Source organism: Arvicanthis niloticus, chromosome 5 (genome assembly GCF_011762505.2).
Source record: "Arvicanthis niloticus isolate mArvNil1 chromosome 5, mArvNil1.pat.X, whole genome shotgun sequence".
Taxonomy (NCBI): Eukaryota; Metazoa; Chordata; class Mammalia; order Rodentia; family Muridae; genus Arvicanthis; species Arvicanthis niloticus.
The window spans coordinates 20253730-20269520 of NC_047662.1; the positions used below are offsets into that span (position 1 = coordinate 20253730).

At 53.3% G+C, this 15791-nt stretch overlaps 1 protein-coding gene across 1 annotated transcript; it reads left to right on the top strand.

The window, feature by feature from the left end:
* Positions 1–863: 863 nt before the first annotated feature.
* On the top strand, positions 864–15099 carry Selenon (selenoprotein N). Its single transcript, XM_034502916.2, has 12 exons — positions 864–1369; positions 1772–1889; positions 5215–5348; positions 7422–7631; positions 7832–7956; positions 8401–8538; positions 9989–10070; positions 10219–10407; positions 10674–10779; positions 12118–12230; positions 12316–12417; positions 13164–15099. Exons 1-12 carry the CDS (start codon positions 1187–1189, stop codon positions 13335–13337), a joined length of 1674 nt encoding a protein of 557 aa, XP_034358807.1. The 5' UTR covers positions 864–1186; the 3' UTR covers positions 13338–15099.
* The last annotated feature ends 692 nt before the right edge of the window (positions 15100–15791 follow it).

Here is a 15791-nt window from a genome sequence, read left to right on the forward strand (position 1 = left end):
AGTGAATTTGAGTGTGTGTGTGTGTGTGTGTATGTATATGTGTGTGAGTGTGTGTATGTAGTATGTATGTGTATGTACATGTGTGAGCATATGTATGTGTATATGTGTGTGCATGTACATGTGTATATATGTATGTGTGTGAGTCTATGTGTGTACATGTATGTATGTGTATATAGGTGTGTATACATATGTGTGTATATGTGTGTGTATGTGTGTATATGTGTGCATGTGTATCTGTGTATATATGTGTGTGTATGTGTATATATGTGTGTGAGTCATGTGTGTATGTATATGTGTATGTATGTATATGTGTGTATGTATATGTGTGTATGTATATGTGTGTGTATGTATGTATATGTATGTGTGTGTATATATATATGTGTGTATATGTGTATGTATGTGTGTGTATGTATATGTGTGTACGTGTGTATGTGTATGTGTGTGTATTGTGGCGATATTAGGTCTCTTTCTCTATCATTCTCCAACTTATTTTTTGAGACAGGGTCTCTCACAGAACCCGGAGCTCGCCTGTTTGGCTAGGCTAGCTGGCCGACAAGTCCCAGGGGTCTTCTACCTCAGCCTTCCTATGCAACAAATAGATGTGTGGGTGTGGGGGGGGGGCACAGCTGGCTTTTTAACATGGGTGCTGGGGACAAGCTTCCATATCAACCCACTGTGCCCTCCCCAGGCCCCAGGAGTTGTTTTGAGTCCTAACACACACACACACACACACACACACACACACACACACACACACACACACGTGTCTTGCAAAACTAACTGAACTTTGGATGGAAAGGAGGGAGAAAGGGAAAGAGCCCGTGCGCAGGCTCAGCGGTGAGGGTAATCACATATGAAGGCTGAAGACAAAAGACAGGAGGATCATCGCAAGTTCAGGGCCAGCTTGGACAACACAGCGAGTTCCAGGCTAGCCTGAGCTACAGAGTGAAAGAATGTCTAAAAGAATTTTATTATTATTATTTTATTTATTTTGGAAGAGGTGAGGTAGAGGGCCTGTGGACCCGCTGAGCAGGCGCCATGCCCTGGGGCCTCCCTCTTCCCCGGGCAGCCAGGGGCCGGCAGTCCGCCCTGCTGACGCCCTCCCTCCCGGCTCCGCCCCGCGCCGCCTGCCCTGCGCCGCGCGATCCCCGTCCCCGCAGCCGCCGGGAGCCCGGGAGCCGCCGCCATGGGCCGGGCCCGCCCCGCCTTGCGCCGCCCGCACAGCCCGGACCCCGGCGCGCAGCCCGCGCCTCCCCGCCGCCGCGCCGGCGCCCTGGCGCTGCTCGGAGCCCTGCTGGCCGCCGTCGCCGCCGTCGCCGCTGCCCGGGCCTGCGCGCTCCTCGCCGACGCCCAGGCGGCCGCGCGGCAGGTCGGAGGGGACAGGAGGATGACAGTGGCTGCAGAAAGAGGCGCAGAGCAAAGCTCTACCCGGCACCCGGGAAGGGGGGAACTGGGGCGGCTGGAGGGGACAATGGCCAGGACCGAGTAAAAAGTAGGACCAGGCCTTTGGGAGGGGAGGGAGGGAACTCGGAGTAGACAATGGACGAAGGCATAGAGTGAAGCTGGGACCAGCGGCCACTGGAAAGGGGACAAGGAACTCTGGGACTGTTGGGAGGTGACATTTGAGCAAATGAGGCTGGCAAGTGTGGAGGGGACTCTGGGAGAGGATGGCAGGCGCTGCTCTATCAGGAATCAGCTGCCTGCTCAGGGATTAGGATGGGGACTTTGGGGCCCATGGCGATGCTCAGCTCAGTCCCGTCCTCACCAACAGGAATCGGCATTGAAGGTCCTGGGGACAGATGGCCTCTTTCTCTTTTCCTCGCTGGACACTGACCAGGATATGTACATCAGTCCAGAGGAATTCAAACCCATTGCGGAGAAACTGACAGGTACCGGAGAGGCTGGGTACTCAAGGGAAGCCTAAAAGGAACTGGGCCCGGACCCCACCCTCCTCACCACTTTCTGGCTGGTGGGTGGGTACATGAGTTGCCTTGGTACCCAAGTCCATTTCAATTATGTTTGTGAACGGTGCCAGTAGCATCCCTCCAGCCACCTCCCCGGCCACATCCTCAACTTGAAGCACTTGGAAGAGGTGCAGCCTTTACTCCTTTCTCAGGCCTGGGCAGTGTGGACACTGTCCCTTTAGCTGTATTTCAACCGATGAAGACACAGGCAGATTCTCCGGCTTTCCAGGCTAGAAGACAGAGAGCCAGGCTAGACCTGATCACCTGTTCACAGGACCCTGCCCTGGCTCACAGGGTTAAGGATTCAGAGGCTGGGTGCAACGGCCAGTAGGCAGATAGTCACAAACAGGCCACAGCTGTTGCCACTGCTCTAAAGCCTAGGTTGTGTAATTCCCAGCTGCCAATTGCCGATTTCCTTACGATAAAGAGGAGGATAATCTGAGTCTCAGATGAATGAATTATAAAGTGCTCGTCCCTCCCGTCCAGGCTGTGTGTCAGTGCATGGTGAACTCTGTGCTCCTGTGCAGTGTGCCTGTGACAGTCAGAGGACAGCCTCGAGGGTCAGTGCCCTGGTGCCTTCCACCATTTGTTTGAGGCAGAGTCTCTCCTTAGCCCGGAGCTCTTCTACGGATGCCAGGCTGGTGGCCAGCAAGTGGCCAGGGGTCCTTCTGCTCCCTTCTTGTGGAGCTGGGATTATAGGTGTATATGATCCTGCCTGGCTTTTTACACAGGTTCTGGGGAATCTGATTTCATGTTTGTGAGGGAGCCATCTTCCCAGCTATTGTGTTGCCCTCTCTCCCTTCCCCCAACTTGTGGAGACTGAACACAGAGGTTTGCTTGTGTTACTCAAATGTTTCCCCAGTAGATACGGGCTCGAGCCTGTGAGTCTCACTAAGCTGTAAAGCCCGGGCAGGCGCCCAACTTCCAGGCCTCTTGCTTCAATGTCCCCAATTTGATCTACTATTTCTCAAACTTATGATCTTAGGCATGTAGTTGGCACCAGCTGTCAGTGGACGAGAGGCAGGGGAAGGAGAAAGCAAGTACTCACAGGGGCAGGTACAAAATCATCGTGAGCTTGCCAGGTTTCAGGGAGGGGTGTGGAGGATGGCCACTTGCTGACCCAGGGTTCTGTGGTCACTGCTACAGGAGCATGGTCAGGTGAAAATGTAAATTTTAAAAGATTATTTTATGTGTATGTCTGCATGTGTATGCACCATTTGAGTGCAGTACCCACAGAGGCCAGAAGAGGGCATTAGAGTTACAGGCAGCTGTGAGCCACCATGTCAGAGCTGGGATTTGAACCTAGAAGAGCAGCCAATGCGTCTAACCACTGAGCCATTGTTCCAGCCCCATCTTTTACTTTTAATTTTAAAATAGAAAAGAGTCCCACTAAGTTGCCCAAGCTGGCCGTAAACTCACTCTAGAGTCCAGACTAGTCTTGAATTTAGGGTTCTTCTGCCTTAAGCTTTCCAAGTAGCTGGGATTGTAGGTCTGCACTACCACATCGGGTTACTTTGTTTTGTTTTTGAGACATGCTGTCTACAAGAACAGAAAAGGTTGTAGCCATCAAGGCCCACTTATTCTGGTTTTTGTTTTGTTTTTGAAGACAGGCTTTCTCTCTTGTGGCCCTGGCTGTCCTGGACTCCCTCTGTAGGCCAGGCTGACCTTGAACTCAGAGATGCACCAGCCTTTGCCTCCTGAGTGCTGAGATTAAAGGCATATGCCATCAGCGCCCAGAGGTCCAGTTATTCTTAACAGTTACCACTAAAATCATTCAATATGTAAGGCAAACCAATAATAACCCTGCATAATCTTCTCTTCCTTTGTCTGTTTCCATATTGCTGTTTTAAAATTTTACTGGCCAGAGAAGATGGTATACAAGAGCCAGAGAAGGAATTGCACCACAAATTTAAGGCCAGCCCTATCTACATACCAAGTTGCAGGCCAGCCTAGGAGTTTGTCTCAAATAAATAACAACAAGGTTTTAAAGCATTGCCTAACAGATAAAGAAATAACAACTAAGCCGGGCAGTGGTGGCGCACACCTTTAATCCCAGCACTTGGGAGGCAGAGGCAGGTGGAACTCTGTGTTCAAGGCCAGCCTGGTCTACAGGTGAGTTCCAGGACAGCCAGGCTTACACAGAGAAACCCTGTCTAATGTAACAAAAATCATCTAAAAATATTTATTATTATTGCCTGTATGCATGTGCCACAGCACAAACCTGGAGGTCAGAGGACAACTTTTGGAAGTCGGTCTCTACCGTCCACCCCACTGAGGCAGAACCCGCCCCCCCCCCCCCCCCGTTTCTGTTGTGCAGCACATGTTTCTGGAATAGAAGTCAAGTCAGGCTTATGTGGCAGGCCCTCTCAGAGCGGAGCGGTCTGGCTGAGCCATCTTCTGAACAGGGCTGCTGGGGACTGCTACTGAAAAGGGCAGTTTTGTGTGTCTAACCCCTGAAGGTTCCACTCGGCAGGCAGAGGTGGGCTCTGAGTGGCTGCAGTGTGGCCAAGCAGCCCAGGTACTTGGGATGACTCTGATAGCTCTCTGTGATGTACGCCATCCAGCTTGGCTAGTGACCAGTGCCGCCAAGTGCCGGAAGTGGTCTCTGTACCTTCATCCATCCTTGGGGGTCTGTAGGACAGGGCTAGCATGCTTCTGTCCTAGACCTATTCTGTCATTGCTCTGGAAGTCGGCTTTTCTCCCTTTAGCCCTGCCTCATGGCTCCATCCACATGAAGAATATGAGGATCTTGGCATCTCCCTATGGGAGAGCTGTGAGATCTGCCAGCCCTAAACTCCTCCCGCAGGGAGGCCAAGCCAAGAGATCAGGGAGAAGCAAGTCAAGTCTCCTCCCACCTGTGCTCATCTGATGACTTCAGGCTATGACATCTTGCTTTTCTTTTTGCAAATCCCCTTGACTTCATCCTCACAGTAGTCTAAGATCCGGAAGGCGATCATAACTGATCGTGGACCCAGAGTGACACAGGCCTGGCTTTGAATCCTGACTCCCCCCCCCCCCATCCCCTTGCCTAGTATGTGACAATGGGGACGTGATGTCATCTCCACTTATTTGTGAAATGGAGTTGCTAATGACATCGTGTGCTCCTGGGCTGTGGGGAAAATAGAACCCTGTGCATGGTGACTTAGTTATCAGCTCTGTCCCTAAGACTAGCTCCCTTGTCATAAGCATCCTGAGAGAAGTGAAGCTTGGGGTCCAAGGGCCGGCCTCTCCAGACAACTCTGTCCCATAGGGTCAGTTCCTGTGGCCAGCTACGAGGAGGACGAGCTGCCCCATGACCCCAGCGAGGAGACTCTTACCATAGAAGCCCGATTCCAGCCTCTACTCACGGAGACCATGACCAAGAGCAAAGATGGCTTCCTAGGGGTGAGTAGGGCCTGGGTAACAGCACAGGAGAGGCCACTGATGACAAGACTACTGATGACAAGACACTTGCTCCTGAGGACAGGCCTGTGCCCTCCTCCTCAGGCCTGTCAGCATCCCTCATGTGCCCATGGCATTCAAGAAGCCGAGCTTGCTTTCCAGTTCAGTCTGGTGGGGGAGTAGGAGGAAGCTGCATAAGCAATTCTTCCCTACCCAGGGAAGTTGGGAGCGCTTCCTGACAGGGGTAACAGCTGACAGGCTGTCCCCAGGATGGGGGTGAGTTAGAGAAGGAGTCTGGGTAATGGGTACTTTCTGCCCATCTATTTCCTGGACGCATAGCCAACTCCTGGCATGTGACAGGCCCTCTGTCAAATGCCAATGGCTTGTTGCATGTTCAGCCTCTGGTGGGGATTGTGGGGAGCATGAGCCCCTGAGGGAGAGGAGTGGGGAGGCAGGCAGGTGCTTGTGTTGCTATCTTCTTCCCAGCTCAAGGCCCTGAGGACACAGAGGGCCCATTGCAGGGTCATGCCCCCTCCCCCCCCCCACTGGCTTTCACCTCTCCTACCAGATCCTTTGGGTTTTCTTCCTATTTACTGGGTTTGCTTTCCACCTTCTTTCCCCGCTGTTCCCACAAGCAGCCGTTCTCCATGCCCAGCCTGTACTTGCTGGGCAAAGCCCCACTCTGCCTGAGGGAGAGCCTGCAGCAAAAGGTGGCAGGCAGGTAGGCCAGAGGGCAGGTGTGGCTGGCCCAAGGCCTCTGAGTGGCTAATGGGGCTTTGAGAGGAGGCTAGATTCCTGAGGGTCTCTTTGCCTGACTGACTTCTAGCCTTGGTTTTGCAGAAGCCAAATGTCTCGGTGGGTTGATTGGGAAATTAGATTTGTGTTCTCCGGGCTGGGGATGGAGGGGGAGTTCTTGCAAGCCGACCAGTTCCTAGAGTGGGTAGAGGCAGGGGGATAGAGGGAGGGAACGGACCAGAGGATAGAGAGGAAGAAAGAGCGGGTGGGGTGTGCCTGTTGCTGAAGTGTGGGGCAAAGCAGGTGACTCAAACTCCTGGCTGGGGACCCATGCTGGGTGTGCTATTTGCCTAAGTAAGGGCTGTAAGAACACCGCTTGGGACACAAAGCATTCAGGTGTCCGGTGCATGTCAGGGATTCTGCATGTAAGCAGAAACACAGTTTCGACCTTCTTGGGGAGACCTAGAATGGAGGGATTGATTGTCCCCGCAGAGGGCTCCCCAAGAACGGTAGGAATGGTAGTGAGATAGAAACCAGAGGGACCATTTCACTCCAGGAGGTAGGGCAGTGTCCAGCACCCAGAACCCCTCCTCTGGCAATGCCCTGCAGGGATGGCCAGACTGTGAGCAGGACTGTCAGGCAGGCAGCTCAGCCTGACCCTCCTTTGAGAACCTGTCTGTTAGATTCTTCTGGATGGGAACTCCCTGGACCGTTCCTCCTCCTCCTGCCTCTCTCCAAGCCTGGCTCTTTTTGCATAGTAAAGGTAGAAAGGGAGGGAGGGGTCTGCTCCCCAGCAAGGATGGGCAGTTTTCCAGTGGTCCACATCCCTAAGGGGATGGCACTCCCTGTCTTGGTAATGATGCTTCAGGGGGTACAGCACCTGCAGACGGCTATGCAGACAGCTGCTTATGATCCGTAAGGTCACAGGAGCTACAGATGGAAGAGTTGTAACAGGGGGCCTGGCACTTGGAACTGGCTAGAGGCTTATTTTATACAGAGGCTGAGGCTGGGAGTAGGACCTGCTCCACCACCCTGTCTGTTCTAGGCCAGGCAGCATCTCTCCAGCTACACAGCTGCCCTGCCCTGGGCTGGGCCTGAAAAGCCACTGAAGCCAGAGCAGGTTGTGTGTGAGGTGGGCCTCTCTCTCTCTCTCTCTCTCTCTCTCCTCTCTCTCTCTCTCTCTCTCTCTCTCTCTCTCTCTCTCTCTCTCTAGCAGGACAGTGTTAAGCTTGTGGCCATCTCTGAGGCATGGCCTTCGCCATGCTCCCTCTCCTGTCCCAGCCTCTGGTTTAGCTGGCCTTGAGGGACAGGGCATCCTAGAGCCTTGGCTTCCCGTCCCAGGTCTCCCGCCTCGCTCTGTCAGGCCTCCGCAACTGGACAACAGCAGCCTCGCCAAGCGCAGTGTTTGCCGCCCGCCACTTCCGGCCCTTCCTGCCCCCTCCAGGTCAGGAGCTGGGCCAGCCCTGGTGGATTATCCCTGGGGAGCTGAGCGTCTTCACGGGCTATTTGTCCAACAACCGTTTCTACCCGCCGCCGCCCAAGGGCAAGGAGGTAAGGACAGCACAGGGAGATGCAGGTCCCACCTGGAGCCACCTCAGGAGTGGCTCTTCCTGACTGAACCGGGACACAGGTACCAGGCATCCCTCCCCCAGTCTCCTTCTCTTGGGCCTTCGGGTCCAGAGCTCTCCCTCAGCTTATGGATCCAGGCCCAGGGCCCAACAAGCCAGCTAGGCTCTTCCCTCCGTCCCTAGGTCATCATCCACCGGCTACTGAGCATGTTCCACCCGCGCCCCTTCGTGAAGACCCGCTTTGCCCCTCAGGGCACCGTGGCCTGCCTGACTGCCATCAGCGATTCTTACTACACTGTGATGTTCCGGTGAGTGTCACAGTGCTTGGGAGTGTAGGAAAAGACCAAGCTAGAGACCCCCCAACTTTACCACCTCCCTCCCTGTTGGGCTTCTGCTCTCTGAGCCTCAGTGGGTCAGGGGAGTAATAACTTCCTTCAGAGGGCACACGATTTGGGGAGAGGAGTCTGGAACTTGCTTAGCCCTGAGCTGGAACTAGCTGGTGGCCAGGGTGGCATCATCTACACACAGATCCCAGATATAGGACACACACACACAATCTGGAGAGAGGATGGTCAGAGAGGGTCAGGACAAGGCTTCTCAGGAAGGTGGCACAGAGCCTTCTAGAGTAGTGACATTTGCAGTATCTCCTGCTTTCTCCTTGTCCCTGATTGCACAAGAGTCTGGCCAAGGCTCCCTGGGCTCTGGAAGAGATTGGGGAGGGATTCAGGCTTAGCAAACTCCACTCCCAACAGGATCCACGCCGAGTTCCAGCTCAGCGAGCCTCCTGACTTCCCCTTCTGGTTCTCGCCGGGCCAGTTCACCGGCCACATCATCTTATCCAAAGATGCTACACACATCCGTGACTTCAGGCTGTTTGTGCCCAATCACAGGTAGGAGCGAGTCCTGGCATAGCCTCAGCACCCTTCTCCTGTGTTCTGCTGCTGCTATAACTCAGTTCCCTGAGCTCAGAAATCAAGGGGCACGTAGACCCTTCAGTCTCTGCCCTTTCCCCCATCCCCAGCACCACCAACTGGGAGGGACTTGTTGCTGACCAAGAAGAGGCAGCAGGAGACAGTTAAGTGGTCTCACAGATATCTCCAGACACTCTGCATTCCTTCCGTCTCCCTGGGAGCCCAACACCAAGGCTAAGGGCAAAGCCATGGCCCTAGGGCCAAGCAAGCCAGCTACTGTCCTGCAGCTGCCGCGGGCCCTCCCTAGACTCGCTTTCTCTTGTCCTCCTAAATAGTCTAGCCTATTTGGAACCTAGCCTACGTGTGCCACCGAGGGGAAGGTCAGCAGCTCTGCAGGGCCCATGAGAGTCCAGGGAGGCTTCCCAGAGGAGGTGACATCTAGTCAAAGCCCTGGGGGAGGGAAGGAAACACCACATATACAGGCTTGAGAGAAGGCATTCATCACAGGGCCTTAGTGGGACTTCTGGGACAACCACTTATGCTAGTTATTTGCCTGTTCTGGGTCAGCCCCATCCGCAGATCTGGGGACCAAGGGGTGGAGTGTTGGGGAGTGCAAGGTTCAAGAGTCTTCTCTAATAGCAAGTACACTTTAAGCAGGCCCATGGAGGTCTTATGCAAGAGCTGGGAGTCCTGAGGCCCCAATTCAAAACTTGCTCTTGGTAGCAGGGGGCTGTGTGGCTGTGGGCAAGGCTCTGGCCCTCTCTGGGCCTCAGTTTCCTCACCATCCTAGTAGAAGGCTGACTATTGTACTCATGGATCAGGGGTAACAATGGTTGGAGAGTCTGAACTTATCTCTCTAGAGAAGTAGGGCAGAAAGAAACATGGTGGTCTACCTAGCTCCCCTCATGAGTTGAGCCCAGTGCTGGGGCAGAAGCTGGCTTCAGTGTACCTGATTCAAGGACCAAATAACACAGAGGATAGATGACTAGCCAGAATCGACTGCTTCTAGGACTGTGTCTAAGAATCAGGTCCCAGGGACACCTCTGAGGGTAGTCACTGTGCAGAGACTACGCGGTCCTGGGGCTCCCCCATGTGGCAGACCTTCAGATTGCAGTGACCGAGCCAGACTTCTGTCCTCCACAGGTGAGAGCCAGCCAGGAGGTCCTTCTAGGGCTTCAGCACCAACCTGGTTCTTACTGTTGCCTCATCCTGTGTCCTGCAGGGAGGCGCTGGCCCTCTCTCTGACACAAAGGCTTATGAGAAGTATATGGGTCATTCTATGAGAGCCATGTGCACTATCCAGGCCTGGCCCAGGCTCTGCCGTCAGAATCCCAACTAACACCTATGGTGTCTGTCTTTAGCTGCTTGCGTTTAACTAGATGGCACCTGGGCTTTGGTGGCAATATTGTTTAACCCTGACCATCCTCAGGTCCCTGAATGTGGACATGGAGTGGCTGTATGGGGCCAGTGAGACCAGCAACATGGAGGTGGACATTGGCTACGTCCCCCAGGTAAACACTCAGGTGCCCCTACCCAGATATGTTCAGCTGCAAGGCCTTGCCCTGAGCCCCATCTCCCCACTTCTGCAGAGTAGACCATCCCTGAAGGTTTCTCAGGGCCCCTCTCTGAGACACCCCTCACCACTGACTTCCGGCCCAGATGGAGCTGGAGGCTGCGGGCCCCTCAGTGCCCTCTGTGGTCTTGGATGAGGATGGCAACATGATTGACAGCCGCCTGCCCTCGGGAGAACCCCTCCAGTTTGTGTTTGAGGAGATCAAGTGGCACCAGGAGCTGAACTGGGAAGAAGCAGCCCGGCGCCTAGAGGTGGCCATGTACCCCTTCAAGAAGGTGAGGCTGGGTGTGAAGGCCGGGAGAAGACCCCATGAGGCCAAGACTGGGCGCTCTGGTCTAGTCATGGCACTGTGCTGGAACGTTGGTGCATGGGACTCCCCTCTGCTACTCTGAACTTGGAGAAGGATCACATGGCTCAGCCATACACACACACACACACACACACACACACACACACACACACACACACACGCCTACTTTCCCAGCACAACCACAAACAGGACCCCAGCCACTCAGTAGCCTCTATCTTGGTTTGACCACAGGTCAACTACCTGCCGTTCACGGAGGCCTTTGACAGAGCCAAGGCTGAGAACAAACTGGTTCATTCCATCTTGCTGTGGGGGGCCCTGGACGACCAGTCCTGCTGAGGTGAGGGAACCCCTGGTCAGCTCTAAGGGGAAGTGGGAAATTTCATACCCTATGGATGGGTCACAAGAGGCTCTGGGACAAACAGGACTTCGAGCCATGAGGATTGGGCTGCTGAGGTTCCAGGGACACTTGCAGTATATGGGTGAGCCTAGAACACAATGCAAAGTGGAGGAAAAAGGCCAGGCAGATGTGTTCATGCTTGGCCACTTTACTGATCCTTGTACTGAGTCTCAGTTTTCTCAACCATGAAATGGGCAGAGCATACCAGTCCTGACATTGGGTGTCAATATATCTTGTACTCTGTAAAGTAAAATCTACACATGAGAGAGGAAACAGTTCCAGAAGCTGGGCTTGCATTCCTTATCTGGAATATTCACCAAAGACCTTCTAGAAAGTTCTCTGGGTGTCCAATGGTTAGTTCAATGATGAGATAAACAATGCCCCGCCCTCATCTTGTTACCGAGCCTACATTATGGGTACCTGCCTTAGCTACGCATTATCCCCGTGTGGTGTAGATGCAGATGCAGGGCAGGTAACCCAAGGGCAGGGAGTGGCGTACAAGGCAAAGTGGGGTAACAGATGTGAAGCTGGAGGAGCTGGGAGGCTTCTTGGAGAAAGTGACATTTAAACTGAGACTTTGAGAGACAGCGTAGAGGTGTGTCACATGACAGGAGGAAGAGGGTTTGAGTGGAAAGTGTCTGTGTAAAGGCCCTAGAGACAGACAACTAAGTGGGATTAAGAATCTGTCACTGGGACTGGAGAGGTGGCTCGGTGGTTAAGAAGAGCATTGCTGCTCTTCCAGAGGACCTGGGTTCAATTCCTACCACCCACATAAAACTGTCTATAATTCCCAGTTCCAGGGGATCTGATGTCCTCATACAGCCATACATGCAGGGGAAACACCAGTGCACATAAAAAATAAATAAGTCTTTTAAAAAATAGAAAAGGAAAAAGAATTGGTCACTGTGAGCAGACTCTGGGCCACCCCCAACCTCAGCTTAGCATGCCAGTATGTCCATAGTGACCCCACCACCACCTTCATTTGGTGTCTACTCCTTGAGAGTTTGTTCTTGGCTTTTCATTTCTTGAGACAGGTTCTCAGTCTGTAGCCCAGGCTAGCCTATAACTCATCATGTAGCCCAGGCTGGCCCTGAATTTGTGGTAATCCTCCTGAGTGCTAGGATACAGGTGTGTGCCACCACGCCTAGCTTCTATCTACTCTTTCAACCTGTTACATCACCTGGGTATGGAGACATTCCGAAACCCCACGGAATTTACATAAACTGAGGTCATTGCTGTATAATCAGGGCTACTCACCCTTGGCCTTGCTCTGAACAGGTTCCGGGCGGACTCTCCGGGAGACTGTCCTGGAAAGCCCGCCCATACTCACTCTCCTCAATGAAAGCTTCATCAGTACCTGGTCCCTGGTAAAGGAGCTGGAAGACCTGCAGGTGAGCAAGCGGTAAGGGGAGCAGCCTGTGGGAGTCACCAAGACAGCACTGGGCCCAGATACCAGGAAGTCTCCTGTCTCCACAGATCCAGCAGGAGAACCCACTCCACAGGGAGCTGGCAGGCCTGCACTTGGAGAAGTACAGCTTTCCGGTGGAGATGATGATCTGCCTGCCCAACGGCACGGTGGTAGGTACCCAGCGACAGTGACAGCAGGCCGGGGACACAACTAGTGGTGTCTATCACTGGCATAATGATCCTAAGCCGACTTCAGAGGTGCTTTGGGGAGGGTACAGCAAGGCTTTTGGTACAGTGACAGAGCCAAACATGTCCCCTAGAGAACCCTGTTGGTTCAGTGGACAAAACATGGCCCAAGGGAAGGCTCCCTGGACCACTTTAGCCAGGGAAGAAGGGTAGAGAGGAATAGAGGGACTAGCCTGAGCCAAGGTTCCCCTTCTTTCTAAGGGCTGCTTAGAGGGCCTGGCGTCAGGTCGCAGCATCTTTGGAAAATGTGCCCATTTTCATACTGGTAGATTGAGGCTCCCACTCAGAACAGCTGCCCCATCTTCGGTCTCAGTTTTGCCAGAGGAGTAGGAGGAGGAGGACAGGGCCACCGGAGAGGAGTGTGCTGGCTAGCTGTTAGTGGGTGGTAGCCAGGAACAGGAACTGGGGCTGGATGGGAGAGGAAGCACAGTGTGCTTGAAGCTTCTGCTGATCCAGGCTCAGGTGAGAAAAGTCCTTGGAAGTATTAAGGAGCCAGGGAAGAAAGGCCTGGGTTACTGGTTCCTACCCTGGGAGCTGATGAAAAAGGGAACAGCCTGGGCATCTCTAGTATGATACATCCTCAGTGCAATAGCCTGAAGCTGGTGGAAGCTGAGCTGGCCTGGGTAGATGTGGCCTGTGGCCTCCGAAGTTCTCACCCGGTCCTTCCTCAGGTCCACCACATCAACGCCAACTACTTCCTGGACATCACCTCCATGAAGCCCGAAGACATGGAGAACAATAACGTCTTCAGCTTCTCATCCACCTTTGAGGACCCATCCACAGCTACCTATATGCAGTTCCTGAGGGAAGGACTCCGGCGTGGCCTGCCCCTCCTCCAGCCCTAGTGTGCCTAGTCCCTAGAGAACCTGGACCTGGTGAAAAACCTGGCAGACAGAATCCACACGCCTTGGAGCCACAGTGCCCTGAGTCCATTTCAGACTGGAAGTGGCACCCACCTCATCTCCAGGCTGCCCAGAGAAGTCCAAGGTCAACTGAGGCCGCCACCTTCACGTAGCCTGACTGATGATGGTGAGATGAGGGGGCCTGCCTGCCTGGTCATGTGACTGAGCTTAAGCCTGCTACCACTAGAAGCTCACCTGGTTCCAAGAACTTCTTCAAGTCCCCTCAAAAAGGGTCTGGGGAGATCTCCCTGGACCTTCCACACAGTGACATAGTTCAGGACCTCGGCGTGGACAAGGAGCGGGCTGGAAAGACAAAGGGTCCCTTTTTTCTAGGCTCCCCTTTCAAGCCAAAGGAGTTGAAAGAGTTTGGCCCAAGGGAACAGGCTGGCAGCCCTATGCCTGTCTGGAGCCTTCTATGCTGGCCATCCTCTGTGCACAGTGCCCCCAGCCGGGGTCATTGTCAGCTGGAGACAGCTGTCTGTGCACAGAGCCCCTCTACAGAAGTGGAGACCATACTGTCATACTGCTCCCCTTCAGCCCGCTGACCTGATGACCCCAGCCCAGGCCTGTGCGGGGAGTTGGAGAAGTTCGCGGAGAAGTAGGTTGTGATAGGTTCCTGCCACCTGACCCCTGTTCCACAGAAGTGTAGCCCAGTCAAAGAGGGCAGCCTTTCTTATTGCCAGTACTGTCTAGGCCCCCAGGGTACTGCTGGTCAACTCCCTTACCACGGGATGGCCACCGGTTCCCACTGGCTACTTTTGGGGACTTGGTGAACATCTTTACCATGGCCAGCCTTTTTTATGCATACAGAAAAGTGTTTTTATAAGAACTTTCTCACAGTTTATATTTTTTAAAACTCTGCTGAGGAGAAAGAAGGGTGCAGTGGCTTCCCCTAGCAGCAGCCGAATGATGGCTGGGTCTGAAATCCCAAAGGGACCCAGCTTGATGTCCTCGCAGTTGCACACGGGAAAAATAAGCCCATCTTTCTTCTCTTCCAACTTTTTACAAGCAGTCAAGGCTCAGTATGTCCCAGCTCTGTCCTGTGCTCCACACTCCCAAGAACCGCCTTGAACTCAGTCCCATCAGAGCCTTCTTGACATCAGCCAGGCCCCTGGGTGCCATTTCTTTCCCCAGCCTCACCAGGGGCTCAGGCTTCAGCAAAGGAGAGGAGGAAGGCACGTAGACTTTCCCCGAGTCCTACTCCCCTGCCTGCCCCTGGAATCACCACCGAGAGCCCCCTCACACTCTCTGGCTCCCAAGAGTCTTGTCTCTGGGGTGCCCTGTGACGATCACATACATTTTCTCATAACAAACCATGAATTGGAAAATTGCCCCCATTTTCAGAGGAAGACATTGGAGTCGTAGGGAAGCAAAGTGACTTCCCAGGGTCACTCAGAGGACCAGAGTTGTGATCCAAACCCACATGACTCTAAAGGCTATTTCTCAGTTTTGGGGGGTGACCTGGCTCATTTCCCCCTGTGGTGGGAAGGAAATCCTTTCAAATCATGTCTTCTGATCAGACTAAACAGAGCAGGTGTCAATAGCTCCGCCAGGTTCTCTGAGCAGTCCTATAGAAAGTATTGATTGCTGGGGCTTTCTGAGTCTTCATCAGGTGGCCCTGTACATCCCCAGCTGTCATCTTGTCACCCCCCTGTCTTTCTTCCCCCATCCCTAGCATGTCCTGTAATAAAACTGGAGAGCCTGAGATAGCTTGGTGCTTTTCCTTTGAACAGAATGTTCAGTTTGTCCTTCCATAGTCTGACTGATGCCCCTATTGGGGGATGGGTAAGAATGGGCACATTTGAGCTGGAATGGTTTTTTGGAGCCTTGTCTGTCAACAGAGAGCTTGAGAGACTTGCCGAAGATAAGTTTGTAATAGAATGAGAGACTATACTGGAGAATCTGGAAGTTTGTGTTGAGAATGGTCCTGATGTTGAATTCGTTAGAAGCTGAGTGCGTATGACAGTCATTAGATAATTAAGGGAGGAAAGGTACCTGTGGGGGTGGTGGGATAGCTCCCTGTGTAAAGATGTTTGCTACCAAGACAACCTGAGTTCAGTCCCTGAATTCCCCACGGTGGACAGAAGCGATTCCTGGTTATCTTTTGACATCCTCAAAGGCACCATAGTGTACACACGGTGGGGAGGGTATAAGGATGGAGAAGACCTGTAAAAGAAGGTTTAGTCAGAAGGCAAGGAAACATGCTGAGCCAGGGTGTGTCGAAGCCTAGCCATCCACAGAAGAAAGGCTCTGCAAACCACACTGCAGAGCCAAACCAGCCTGTTGTACCATATCATTTTCACTGGCAGGGAGAGGTAAAGTCAGTTTCCACGTTAAGACTTGATTTTAACCACTTATATATCTTATGGGGACCAGTGCAAAATGAAGTACAAGAAA